Here is a 14,869-nt window from a genome sequence, read left to right on the forward strand (position 1 = left end):
TTATGTGCAGGGTGTACAGTGTAGACAGGTGAGGGGTTATGTGCAGGGTGTACAGTGTAGACAAGTAATGCATTATACCTAAGATTAACAGTGTAGATACGTGAGGAGCTATGTGCAGGATGTACAGTGTAGACAGGTTAGGGGTTATGTGCAGGGTGTACAGTTTAAACAAGGGGCTATGTACAGTGTAGACAGGTGAAGGGTTATGTGCAGGGTTATGTGCAGGATGTACACTGTAGACAAGTGAGGGGTTGTATACAGAGTTATAATGTATATGGATGAGGGGTTATGTGCTGGATGTACAGTGTAGACAAGCAAGGGGTTTTATGATGACTTACAGTGTAGGCAAGTGAGGGGTTAGGTGTAAGGTATACCGTGTAGACAAGTGAAGGGTTATGTGCTGGATGTTTAGTGCAGATGGATGAGGGGTTATATGCTGGATGAGCAGTGTAGATGGATGAGGGGTTATGTGCAGGATGTGCAGTGTAGATGGATGAGGGGCTATGTGGACATGGCATCTAGTTGGCCAATCCCTTCCATGTTTCTGATATGAGACCTATTAAATTTAAACTTAATTCCACTATGCCCTTTTTCTATAATGTCTACACATGTGACAGCAAGATGCCAAAGTTAGACCATTACCACAGCATAACTGGTTGCTGTAACTCTGTCATGGCTGAACTGCGCTTTCTTCTTCCGCAGGCTGCATTTCCTCTGGTCGGGCTGAGATTTATTGATCTAAGGAACTTTGTCTCCCATAATGCTTCACAGTATCCTTGCTTGCATTAATAGGAAAATAATTATCTTATTTGCATCTGCAGGTCTTGAGAAGAAGGGCAGCTGCTCCCTGACACGAGTTGATAGCACTACCTGCTTGTTCCCTGTAGAGGAGAAGGCTGTGGAGTATTACTTTGCATCAGATGCCAGGTGAGAGCAACAATTGTACTGAACAGAGTGAGACCTGGGGTGGGGCAAGGAATGACGGGAATGGCCTGGTCACCATTTGCCTCAGAAATCAGGAGATACATTTGTTCACATTGGATTGTGGTATAAAAAATACCTTTCTCTCCACCAAAACAATCACTTGTGTGAACTATACAGGGTATGCTTACCTGTCTATTATGGATGAGCTCATTTTATTATCCGCAACCAATTCTTCTCCGTGAGGTAAAGGCTGGGCCCCTTCCTCCTTTACTTCCAGTGGATCCTCAGCTGGTCAAATAACTATTTTCAGATCTACATTAGTTAGCAACATTTCCTCACAGCAGTCTGTCAGGTCTACTTGAAAGGGAACCTGAAGTGAGGGGGGTATGGGACTTCCATAGGTATTACCTTTAAAAAAAAAAAATACCAGTTGCCAGGCAGTCCTGCTGACCTCTTGGGCTGTAGTAGTGTCTGAATCGAATCACAAACCTGAAACAAGCAATGCAGCTAATCTAGTCGGATTTCAGTCAGAAACATCTGATCTGCATGCTTGTTCAGGGTCTAAGGCTGAACGTATTAGAGGCAGTGGATCAGCAGGACAGCCAGGCAATTTTCATTGTTCAAAAGGAAGTCAATATGTTCACTTCCCTATCACATCAGGTTCCCTGTAATTATCATTTTAAAGTGGTCTGATCTTGTGTGCATTGAATATTTGGAGCGAGCGCAAGAGATTTGGGCGCAGCCAGCGCCACCATAGGTCGTAATATGAATTACAGCTATAGCGGCGCACAGTCAGTAACTTCGGCGCCGTCAGAAGACAGAGCTGAAGTTGCTTTTAAAACGCTGTAATTTGGCTGTTGCTGGAAGCTGAATTGCATTATTCCCCACTATCCACGTGGACCTAGAGGGGGAATAGTATTTAATGCCGCCGTTGTGCAGCAGCAGGGTAAGCCATACCGGCTGTATCCTGCGCCCAAGTCTCCCGGCGCCCAATTCATATGTATGCATTTGGTGTTCATTTTCATGCTTTTTTTTTTTTTTTTTTTTTTTTTTTTTATTGGATGGTCACTGATAATTTGGCATCTTCTCTATCCACTATGTGCACAATCTCCTCTTTGTTCCTAGTTCTGGGACATCTGTGGCTTTAATATAGACCCCCACTAGACTTAGGTGCGTGAAGTGCATGACCACATTGAAAATATGAGTTCTTAAAGGGGAACTGAAGAGACAGGTATATGGAGGCTGCCATGTTTATTTCCTTTTAAGCAATACCAGTTGCTTGGCAGCCCTGCTGATCCTCTGCCTCTAATACTATTAGCCAAGCATGCAGCAGATCGGGTGTTTCAGACTTTAAAGTCAGATCTGACAAGACTAGCTGCATGCTTGTTTCTGGTGTTATTTAGAAACTACTGCAGAGAAATAGACCAGCAGGGCTGCCAGGCAACTGGTATTGATTAAAAGGAAATAAATATGGCAGCCTCCGTATACCTCTTACTTTAGTTCCCATTTAATCTTCCCACTCCACAAAGATGATTTTATTTGTTGCTCTCTTAGTTCCTGTTAGTTCTTAAAGAGACACTGAAGCGAAAAAAAAAAGATGATATTATGATTTGTATGTGTAGTACAGATAAGAAATAAAACATTAAGATCAGATACATCAGTCTAATTGTTTCCAGTACAGGAAGAGTTAAGAAACTCCAGTTGTTATCTCTATGCAAAAAAGTAATTCAGCTCTACGACTTTCAAAGTTGTGGAGAGGGCTGTTTTCTGACTTTTATTATCTCAACTGTTATTGAACTATTTACTTTTCCTCTGCCAGAGGAGAGGTCATTAGTTCACGGACTGCTCTGAAAGAATCATTTTAAATGCTGAGTGTTGTGTAATCTGCACATATTATAGAATAATGCAATGTTAGAAAAAAACACTATATACCTGAAAATAAAAATATGAGAATATTTTCTTTGCTGCTAATCTTCTAGTAATTATTCATAGTACACAACCAATTCATTATATCATATATTTTTTTTCGCTTCAGTGTCTCTTTAACACATTACCTGTCAGCATGGAAACTGGGTAAATCTCTCCAGCACTGAAACTGCAGGGAAATCTCCAAGATGGGGAAAAATTACAAAAATTCCAGGGTTTACATTCTATTCACACTATTCAAACAAAAGCTTTGAGTAATAGCTGAACCCATTTACTGTGCATCATCGCTAAGCTTAATAGGGTTATTGCTATGGAACAACAAAAAGTATTGGACCCCCCGTGTTGCCAACTATTTTGGTTGGAATGGATTTGGCTAAACCCAAGCATTCAGCCTTGTATACACAGATGAGGACTGTCACCCGCAGGAATCAGGGCTTGATCCCTTGACCGACAGTTTTGGGCCGAGTTCTGTAGCAACATGTTCTGTTGTTATGGAGGAGGGCAAAGGGGACGACAATGTGGCACAGAAGAGGAGCAGTAAGGAGGTAAACGGCCAGATCACTCATTGACACATGGAGCTTTCATACCCGTGCGAGATTCTTGCCAGAGGTGGGCCAACAGGCCCCCTTAGCCAAAATGTATCTGGTGTGTGTGAAGCATTTGGGTGGAAAAAGAATAAGTAGACACTGATGAAGGGTTCTTCCTGAAACACTTAGGCCTCGATTCATAAAAGTGCTGTCGGGAAGGTAACGTCGAGCGGGGAAACACCGCTGTCGGTATTTCCGCCTTCAGGGTGGTAATTCATAAAAATTTTGCTAGTTGTGACAGGCGTGCGGAGATATTCCGCTGTAGGCAGGCATTAGGCTGTCGGGAGACATGCGGAAACAGGAGAAGCAGGCGGAATCCCTCCGTGCGGTGTTCTCTCTGCAGCTGCTTGGGAGGTCTGTCCCATTCACTGCAATGTATTCCGCACGCTTCTCACCACATCAGAGGTAGCGGTAATACCCGTCCGCATACCGCTACCTCTAATCTTTATGAATTGACTACTTGTTACTTTTGCTATGATAATCACCGCGCAAGGCGGTGATTTATCACTCTGCTCGCGAAAGTCGGCTTTTCATGCGGAAAAAGCCTTTATGAATAAAGATTCTGCTGTGTGGTCGGTAAAGTGTGCCGTTTTCAGCATTCCCGCATGCGGAAATGCTTTATGAATCGAGGCCCTAGTGTATCTGTGAGCTCTAATGCATCAACTTTTTGCAAGCATGGGAAGTTATGTCTTCATTTATATAGATGGAGCATGTGAATAGGAATGGTGCTCTGGCAGAGATCTGACACTGGTTGACTGGTCTGGAGACCTGTTCATCTGGGAGCGGGTTACAAGTTTTAATCGTACAGGCAAACTGGGGTCATCTCTAGGTTGATTTTTGTAGAGGTTTCCAAATAGCCGGTCCCCAGAATTGTCAGCCGAACATGTGTTCATGTCTAAAGACAGCTCAGCTATGTGAGCTAGTTAGTGGTGGCTGCCAATCCTGACACTTCAGGGAAATGGCAGCCCAAGAAGAAGTAGCAGTGAGTCTACTGCATGGAGTGGGCAGAGCTGCACACAGGCACAGGAGCTGCAGGCAGGACCTTGGCATGGAAGTGATGAAAGCTGCACCCAGGCACAGGAGCTGCAGACAGGACTATGGCATAGAAGTGATGAAAGCTGCACCAAGGCACAGGAGCTGCAGACATGACCATGGCATGAATGTGATGAAAGCTGCACCCAGGCACAGGAGCTGCAGATAGGACCATGGCATGAAAGGGATGAAAGCTGCACCCAGGCACAGGAGCTGCAGACAGGATCATGGCATGAAAGGGATGAAAGCTGCACCCAGGCACAGGAGCTGCAGACAGGACCATGGCATGAAAGGGATGAAAGCTGCACCCAGGCACAGGAGCTGCAGACAGGACTATGGCATGAATGTGATGAAAGCTGCACCCAGGCACAGGAGCTGCAGACAGGATCATGGCATGAAAGTGATAAAAGCTGCACCCAGGCACAGGAGCTGCAGACAGGACCATGGCATGAAAAGGATGAAAGCTGCACCCAGGCACAGGAGCTGCAGATAGGACCATGGCATGAAAGGGATTAGCACTGGTACTACACCATGACACCTGTGTAACAATTGATCTCACCACAGCATGTGATTGTAAAGGAAACTGAATGCAATTATGAGAACATCAGTCTCCAACAAAGTAGTAATGGAAAGTCCTATAAAATTGCTTTATTGAAATTTCATAATAATAATTCCAGTGTGTCCTCTTATTTTACAGTGCCATCATTGAACACACAAACAGAGTTATCTTCCTCGAGGATGACGACGTGGCTGCCGTTGTAGATGGACGTCTCTCAATCCACCGAATCAAGCGAAATGCTGGAGACCATCCAGCCCGCGCCATCCAGACCTTGCAGATGGAGCTGCAGCAAATCATGAAAGGTGAGCGTCAAGATGTAATTTCTAGATACTGGGGGTAACTGGCTTCCATACTCAACATCAGGGACCTTAACTTTTCCATAGTGTTGGGAGCCAGGTTGTGCAGACAGTAAAAAATAGTAGTTTGGCCTCTGGATAGTAAGAGATTTTATGTTCCTCCCGGACGTAAGGGCGTGATGGAGCTGGCAGAAAGGTGAACATGTGTTTAGTTGTTCAGTTGCTACAAAACTAAATGAATAGAAGTCGGGACCTCCACTTCTCTATTTGTTTTTCAATTCATATATTTCAGACCTATAATATATAACTATAAAATGGCCTGGCAGGTTTCATAATATTGGTATGTGCACTTTAACAGTGATGTAGCTAATGCCATGTGACTCAATGATTGATTGATAGAATACATCCTGGAGAAAGTCATGAGATGAACACAACATCCTGGAGGTGTATACAAGTTCTTTGACAGGTGGAGAATGGGAGTCTTGTAGGAGTTAATAATTATATAACTAGATATCATTAATACGGAGATTAGTGTGATGAGAGGTTGCAAAAAAAGAATTTACACCTAAATGACAACTACAAAGGATACAGAAAGGCAGCACAAAAAAAATCAGGTATTCATTGTCGTCTTCATACCGTGGGGTATTTGCAGTTGTTGCATCAAACTACTTCTTTAGAGGAATTCTCAGGGCCTGATTTACAAAAAGCATCTCCAATGATCTCTGAGCATCTCCTCTGGAAAGATCATAAACTTGCACTAGATATTTTAAAATTTGTGGCAAGAGATGCCAGCCCTCGCTTGGCTTATAGTGGGGTTTGCTGAACGATTTAGATATGTTACAGGGTGCCCAGATGGACACACTTCGCACTCCAGCAGTTTTGGATGCGTGTCTAGATTTCAAGGACACAACCAGATAATTTGCATACTATGGCTAAAAGTATTAGAGGCAAAGGATCAGCAGGATAGCCAGGCAACTGGTATTACTCAAAAGGAAATACCGGTAAATATGGCAGCCTCCAAATCCCTATTGCTTCAGCTGTGTAGTACGGGCAAGTACTAGAACATTAGTAGCAAAGAAAATATTCTATTTTTATTTTCATTTTATATTAGTGTTTTTTATAACATTGCATCATTCTCAATATTTGCAGTTTACACACCACTCGGCATTCTAAAGGATTTTACAGAGCAGGCTAGTGAACTTTTGAACTGTCCTCTGCAAAGAAAAAGAAAATACAATGACTGACCGTTGAGATAACAAGCTTCAGAAGACAGAGCTCTCTGCGACTTTGAAAGTCTTGGAGATCAGTGGCTCTTTTGCATAGATAACTGGAGTTTCTTAACGCTTCCTGTACTGGAAACCTATATTAGACTCCTGTTTCTGCTCTTAATGTTTTATTTCTTAGCTGTACTACACATACCAATCATTATATCATAAGTTTATGTTCACTTCATATTCCCTTTAAGCATGGATGCACCTGTTGGTGTCAGCCTAGTTTGGGCAATGCAGTAGTGGGCAGCAGATAAATGTGGGTAGTGGCTTAGTGAGACAGCTTACTGTGAGTGGTGTAGTTGTGGGTGGCAGCTTAGTGATGCAGTTGTGGTATGTACGCTGTGCGCATGTAGTCACTAATTCAGATATCATGCCGCAATAATGACTGTGATATGATATGAGCCAAGTCAAGGACCAAATTATAACTACTAAATTGATAATAACAACAAAAGGTTTGCTGGATCACTTATGATATCCCCACTGGGGATCCTCAGGGGTCATTGAAGATGTCTTACTAAGTCACGCCCACCATGTGGTTGGTACTACAGATTATTGAAATTCTTTTTGCTCATCCATTCTTGCAGGCAACTTCAGCTCTTTCATGCAGAAAGAAATATTTGAGCAGCCAGAGTCCGTAGTCAACACAATGAGAGGACGTGTCAACTTTGAGGACCAAACAGGTAAGTTGTGTGTTGCTATAGCAATTTTGTATCTGTTCACTGAAATGGGAGGGTATAGTGATTAGATAATCCGAGGCACAACACTATTCATGATTGTATGGTACTCAGTGGTCACAGCGAAGGGAATAACTCAATGGGTACTGTTATAGCAGGCCTGAACTCACAACTTCCGCTCAAAAAGAAAAGCAACAGTATAATAACCTTTAAAGAAAAACATTTCTTTGTTACAGATGATACAAATCCTGCAATACATCTGCAGTGTATCGTCTTGACATATTGTTAACATCCTGTGTTTACCAGTTAGCTGCTCCGTGGGGATTCCTGATCTGACACAGCTGAGAGATCAAATTATACTTGTGGTTAGTCACATTTGAAAGGGGATTACGCAGGCTAAACTCTCTAAATGCATACAAGATGCATTTCTCTGTTTTTCCTTCTGTCCTTTTGGTCCCCTTTAAGTTCCCTAGACATGCTGGATGAAACTTGACTTATGGTGACCACCTCTGCCAAGAATACTGCAAGTGTACGGCAGCCTCGGACCCCGCTCAGCCAGCAATCTGCCTGGTGGATTGTTTGGCAGAATGACTGCCATGCAAACTGTTCTCCCCACTTATCCCACCCACCGAGTGATGTCACTCTAGTGCCACTCGGGGGCTGTACAGCCTCAGCCCTGCAATGTTGCCTGAGGGATCGGGGGGGTGATCCCTGCTGGGCCACACGCTTTGTGCATGTGTATGAGTCCATAAAGTAATGCAGATTAGTCTTCCAGATGTCTCATTTGGGCTGCCATTCAGTTAAAGTGGACCCAAAGTCTTGCACAGCACACAATGACAAGTCTTTCTTTACATGTAGTTGCTGAGGAAATTTGCTTCTCTGTGTTTTGTGTTTGCTTAGGCAGCTCAAAGTGTCTAATTAGTTCTTATCAGCAACTGAAAATAGACTGCAGGAGAGCTCTGCCTAGGCAGCTCTCCAGGCAGACAGACATAGAACATTTATATCGCACTTTTCTCCTGGCCGACTCGAAACGCCAGAGCTGTAGCCACTAGGGTGCGTTCTATAGTCAGTAGCAGTGTTTGGGAGTTTAGCTCAAGGACAGTGTGACTTAACCGTTACAGTGCTCCCTGCAAAAGTGAAACCAAGTAAAACTTTACGAAATCAAGTGAAACGTTACGATTTCGATACATTTTTATAATTTTGCTGTGGCTAATCTTTTAGAGCTGAGAGGAAGTTCTGAGTTTAGTTCCATTTTAACAAATAAAAGCATCCGTTTTAGGCAGGTGTATTAGTTTTGACCACTTTTGATTTTTCCTAAAGTCTTTTGCTTCACTTAAAAATGGTGGATAACTTTTCAGTGTCCTATCGACTGAAAATATGAAGGGAGAGAACAGGCCATTTTATTTAATTGGGAGCATATTTATTGTTTTGTTCAATAGCCGGTAGTACATCACCCTGTGTCGTCACATAGGAGCTTAGCTGAATTGGACTGCTTTCTGTAAAAGAATCTGTAACAGACTGGTAAAGCAGTTGTTTAGAAATGATTGCTGGATTAGTTGCTTATGAGTGAAATAAAGTATGGCCAAGTGTAAAGTCAGTAATCTGACAATGTAGTCTAGATTGTCTGTACATATTTCTGAAAAGTAGTTGACTGACATGTCGCCCAATGAAGTAATTTCCAGTGTACAGCACCGGTCAATGGCTTATCATTTTGGTTTAGGCTGTAACCTATGTTGTATTACCAGTAGTTGCTCCTATCATACGGATAGATTGGCTTCTCCACACCTTCAACTTGGAAAGCCATCTGATCTACCAGTTTGAGGCCCCCTGCACACTGCAAATCCGATTTGCAATTATCGATTTTCCCTGAAAGCTATCAAAAGAAAAACGCAGAAAAAAACGCAGCATGCAGTAACTATTAAAAATCGTGATTAGGAATCGCATGTTAAAATCGATTAAAAAAACATAAATCAGAATCGCATGTAGTGGGCAAGAGGCCCAAATGGTACTGAAATACAGGGAGATACCCATTACTTCTGCTAACCTTATTGTGTTTATATGTATATATTTATAGTGAATTTGGGAGGTTTGAAAGATCACCTCAAAGAAATTCAAAGGTGTCGACGACTGATTCTCATCGCCTGTGGAACGAGTTATCATGCTGGAGTTGCTGTAAGTGTTTTTCCTCTTAGTGTTAATTGAAAACCACAGTAATGTATGTAAGCACTAGGGCGTGAGATAGTTACTAGCCATAGATCTGCCAGACTTGCTACATCTAGTGGCCTTGATCGCCAGTATTTCTGAGGTGACACTATCGCTGGTGACAGCCATTCATAATGCAAGTCTGTTGCTAGTGATAGCTTCCACAACTATCTAACCCAGTGGTCCTACACACACACACACACACACACACACACACACACACACACACACACACACACACACACACACACACACACACACACACACACACACACACACACACACACACACACACACACACACACACACACACACACACACACACACACACACACACACACACACACACACACACACACACACACACACACACACACACGCACGCACGCACGCAATGTATTATAGATGCGGTCAGCTACATCTTAAAATATTGGTGGTCAGCATATAGAATGAAGCCAGAAAGCAGTAATTCGCTGGTTTCCAATCAAATTCCACATCAGGTGACATTGTTGTCCAATTGGACTGCAGGTTGTCACCTGGGTATGCTTCACTGTCTGGCCCAAGACTTCTACATTTTATGTATACTCCGGCCCCCCAGCAGTCTGAAGTTCTGTATGTTGACCCGGCCTTCGACCCAAAACATTTGGGGACCCCTGAACTAACCAATGTAACATGTCTCAAGCTACTTACACACAGGGCTCAATTCACAAAGGCCATGTTTAGCTAAAATTTTTAATTTTTAGATAAATTACCTCATGCAGTGTTTTTGAGTATTCACTAAGATTTTGACACATATGGTAATAATTTGGTAAAATATCAAACAACTTCATGACATTCCACAAAGATTTTTACCTCAGGCTTTATTTCTTACAGTATTTTAAGGAATAATGCGGTATTTCCTTAAGTATTTGATGGATTATTGCAGTGCAGGAAAATGACAGCCAAATGTGATACAGATAGTATTTTATTATGCTGACATGTAAAGAGCAAACCCCAAACTGCATGAAATAAACAAAACTTGTATCGGCTCAAACCCGATAGCATTTTATTAACCATTTTGAATGACTACATATTAATATTGAGGATTTGTGTTTTACAACAAAAGTGAAATAAAAAAAAGATGTTTCTTACATTCCTGATTAGTTCAATAAAGACAAAACATTAGGCCGATAGCAGCTGTGGGCGGTGTGGCGGCATCACAAGGCCGATTCCTGCAAGATTTCATGCTAAAACTGATCAGGAATCTGCCTGAGGCTTATGTTGGCCAACAGATCTCTCCGATCAGATTCAATCAGAGAGATCTGACTCTTGGTCAATCGGCTGCCAAAATCACTAGATGTTTGAGGTACCTTAAGACCTCACATTGGAGACAAGATCTCTGATGGGGCTGATTCACCTCACAACTAAAGTCTTCAGGGAAAAGCAGAGCAAATGCTGTCAATGGTGTCCACACTAGCCTCTGTTCTGAGTGGACTTGCTGTAAACCTTCGCCTGAAGTTGTTTCACAGTTCAGGAAAGATTTGAGATCTTAATCTTGTACCTCTGTGTTTCTTCCAGACACGGCAGGTCCTAGAGGAGCTAACAGAGTTGCCAGTCATGGTGGAGCTGGCAAGTGACTTTTTGGACAGGAGCACCCCTGTGTTCAGAGATGATGTGTGCTTCTTCATCAGCCAGTCAGGTATGGTATTACCTCAATCTGAAGATTTTAAGCACAAGTACATGCTCACTATGCTCTCTGGTTACGTAGAAGAGAAGAGCCAGTAGATAAGCTACCTCTGAGCTAGTCACCAAGTACATCACTCAATTTTCTGGGGCGATTGACTTTTCAATCCAATAATTTTATCAAATGCATGATTAGGGCTGCACGGTTTTTCGGTTTAAAACCGAAACCGCGGTTCGTGGCAAGACGATCTGCTGATCGTCAGTACCATCGGTTTTTTCGGTCTGCTGTTTAATACTTTGCTTCTGGCCCCGCTGTGCGCGGATTGGCCAGAAGCAGTGAATATGTATGAGTGTTAATGAGCGGGGGGCGGATCCACTAGAGCGAGCGGCCAGGCACATCATACAGCATTACCTATCGCTGGCTAGCGATGGAATGACGGCAGTGGTAGGCGGAGCTGTACAGAGCATACAGCTCCGCCTACCGCTGCCGTCATTTAATCGCTAGCCAGTGATTGGTAATGCTGTATGTGCCCGGCCGCTTGCTGGAGTGGATCCGCCCCCCCTTCCCCGCTCATTAACTCTCATACATATTCACTGCTTCTGGCCAATCCGCGCACAGCGGGGCCAGAAGCAAAGTATTACGGACAGGACCGGGCAGTGCGGACCAAACTTCCCCCCCCCCCCCCCCCCCCCCCCAGCATTTGAAAAAAAAATCGGGGAAAAATCGAAATTGCAATTTCTGAGAGAAAAATCGCAATTTCGATTTTTCCCTAAAATCGTGCAGCCCTATGCATGATGTTGATATCCTGGCAACTAACTGTCCCCCTGACCGGAGTTCCTCCCGTGTATATGTGTCCCTCCCATGCCTGTGTTAGTGTCATTTGTCAAGTCAGCGCCAATCCTTGCGTCCTCTGGTGTCCGGCAACACCATAAGGGCCTGCACAATGTGACACCAGCACATGTAGCCACGTCACTGTGCGCGGTGACACCGGAGGAGTGGTAGAAGTGAGCCTTCAACATTTATCATGGGGGGAGGGGGGTGAGCAGCAGGATGATTTCCAATAGATCAGTGAGCACAGTGTGAGTAGGCAATAGATCCCTCTCTGATCAGATTCGCTCGGAGGCAGATTGAGCGATATATGGCCACAGTAAGGCCCAGTTTACACTGCACGGGTGAAAAACGAATCCGTGGAATGGATCAGTTTTTAAAGAGAACCCAAGGTGGGATTTACTTATGCTAGTAGGGCACAGAGGCTGGTTGTGCACACTAACACCAGCCTCCGTTGCCCCATGGTGTGCCTCCAGGACCCCCCTGCGCGCCGCTATACCCCCTCTCCCCCCCCCCCCCCCCCCCCCGCAGTGCTAGCGACACACAGCGTGTCGCCAGCACAATGTTTACCTATGCTGTGTCAGTCAGCGCCGCTCCCCCGCCTCCTCCGTATCGGCGCTACCCGCCCGCGTCCCTTCCCTCCCGCTGATTGGAGGGAAGGGACGCGGGTGGGTAGCGCCGATACGGAGGAGGCGGGGGAGGGGCGCTAACAGACAGCGCATAGGTAAATATTGTGCTGGCGACACGCTGTGTGTCGCTAGCACTGCGGGGGGTATAGCGGCGCGCAGGGGAGTCTTGGAGGCACACCATGGGACAACGGAGGCTGGTGTTAGTGTGCACAACCATCCTCTGTGCCCCACTAACATAATTAAATCCCACCTCGGGTTCTCTTTAAAAGGCATCAGTTTTCCATCTGTGACCCTCCATTCCGTTTGGTCAATGCTACGTGTCTGTCACTCCAGATTTATCGCAGCCTCTCCAAACTTGCGGTCCGTTTGACGGAACATGCCAAACAGATCTGTTCTAACATAGCAATGTGAACGGATCCTATTAACAAAGGATCTGTTCACCTCCGTTAGGATCCGGTCCGTTTAGTTCCTTTAAACAGACCGTTTTTCATTCCAGTGTGAACCGCTGTACACAAGACATTCAGGTCATTCATCAGCTGATCAATATCTTCCTGATTGGAATAAGTTGTGGAGTATCCATTGTTTTTCTCTCTTGGCTCCACTTTTACAGGAGCAACTTGTTTACAGTTTTAGTACTTCTTACAGTGAAACAAATATGAGGGCAAAAATATTTCCGAATAGAAAAAACTTAATTCAAATATTGACCAGCGTCTCACTTCACATGCTGCCAGAATCACTCTACGCAATGTAAAGCTGGGCACCGTATTTGTTCAGAGCCACTGCTTCCTTCTGGGATCAGAATTCCACCATCCTGTCACACTTGTTGCAATAGTAAATAGCACTGATGTGATTTCTGCACTGCTCTGGCATCCCTCACGAAACGTCCAATTAGAATGTGCTGTAGATGCAATAGCTGAGAGATGTTTCTAAGACGTTTTGTCTCTATTAGGAGAAACAGCCGACACACTCCTTGCACTGCGATACTGCAAAGAGCGGGGTGCCCTGACTGTCGGAATCACAAACACTGTTGGAAGCTCTATATCCCGGGAGACAGATTGCGGGGTGCATATCAATGCCGGACCTGAGATAGGTGTTGCCAGCACAAAGGTGAGCATATTTAAGACAAACCATGGGGAAGTTCTTGTGTTAACAGAGTATTATTACATGGCATGTGCAGGAATTAAGATATAAATTAAGGGTCTATTTTACACCAGAAGCACTTGAAGGAACAGACCAGTTCACCTTCAGCAAGTTGCAATAATACCAGTCTCTAATCCTCATAAGAATCCCAGTTATTAGTTGTGTGAAACTGACACTGCACACTTAGGGCTCGATTCACAAAGCGGTGCTAACCCAGTTAGAGACTTTAGGCATGATAACCATTGCACCACACTGGTGAAAAGCCAGTTTAGGTGTGATAAGTTTAGATGTGATAAGTTTAGGCATGATAAGTTTAGATAAGTTTAGATCGCGCACAAAGTCCTGCACGCAAAGCAGCACCATTAAACACTATGCGAAGTGCACCAGACTTTGCTAGTGCAAAACTTTTGATCAGCTGTGCACTGCGGTGCTAACCCAGTTGGTACTTAAACTCATCACTCCTAAACTTATCATGCCTAAACTGAGTTTAGGCGTGATAAAGGGCTTTTCACCAGCGTGCTAACTGTTAGCACCGCTTTGTGAATCAGGCCCTTAAAGAGAAACCGTGACCAAGAACTGAACTTCATCCCAATCAGTAGCTGATACCCCCTTTCCCATGAGAAATCTTTTCTTTTTCTCAAACAGATCATCAGGGAGGTCTGTATGGCTGATATTGTGGTGAAACCCCTCCCACAGTGTGATGTTAGGACAGTTTCCTGTCTGTGAACTTCATTGCATTGTGGCAAATAACAGCTGTTTCCAACTGACAAATAATTAAGCAGCATCTCCTTCCACTGACATCACCTGCCAGCAGTACAAATGTCACCATGTGATAAATCTCAGAATGTAAATCAGGGAGAGAAAAGATATTTTACAGTGAGCATACTGACTAAATCATTTATACATAATTATTGTAAAAATGAAGCACTTTGTTTATTACATTATTTTCACTGGAGTTCCTCTTTAAGTCATAAGGGTACATACAATACAAACCTCTTCTGTTACCCATGGTATGGTGTAAGAACTAGTAGCGGGTTAAAACTCACAGTAGAAAACTTGTACCTATTGTTTGGTACAAGAATATTAGTAGAACACTGGTTCCCCCCCCCCCCCCCCCCCCAATATACACATAAAACTC

At 44.0% G+C, this 14,869-nt stretch overlaps 1 protein-coding gene across 2 annotated transcripts in view; it reads left to right on the top strand.

Annotated features, from left to right (window-relative positions):
* GFPT1 (glutamine--fructose-6-phosphate transaminase 1) overlaps nucleotides 1-14,869 on the top strand; it is a 74,475-nt gene that overhangs the window by 47,066 nt on the left and 12,540 nt on the right. For both annotated transcript variants that reach the window (XM_068274805.1, XM_068274806.1), the window contains 6 exons: nucleotides 822-927; nucleotides 5,167-5,330; nucleotides 7,180-7,275; nucleotides 9,344-9,441; nucleotides 11,029-11,149; nucleotides 13,541-13,698. In XM_068274805.1, coding sequence (XP_068130906.1) covers nucleotides 822-927; nucleotides 5,167-5,330; nucleotides 7,180-7,275; nucleotides 9,344-9,441; nucleotides 11,029-11,149; nucleotides 13,541-13,698 — 743 coding nt within the window. The remainder of the gene's footprint in view (nucleotides 1-821; nucleotides 928-5,166; nucleotides 5,331-7,179; nucleotides 7,276-9,343; nucleotides 9,442-11,028; nucleotides 11,150-13,540; nucleotides 13,699-14,869) is intronic.

The sequence above is a fragment of the Hyperolius riggenbachi genome, chromosome 3 (genome assembly GCF_040937935.1).
Source record: "Hyperolius riggenbachi isolate aHypRig1 chromosome 3, aHypRig1.pri, whole genome shotgun sequence".
Classification (NCBI taxonomy): domain Eukaryota; kingdom Metazoa; phylum Chordata; class Amphibia; order Anura; family Hyperoliidae; genus Hyperolius; species Hyperolius riggenbachi.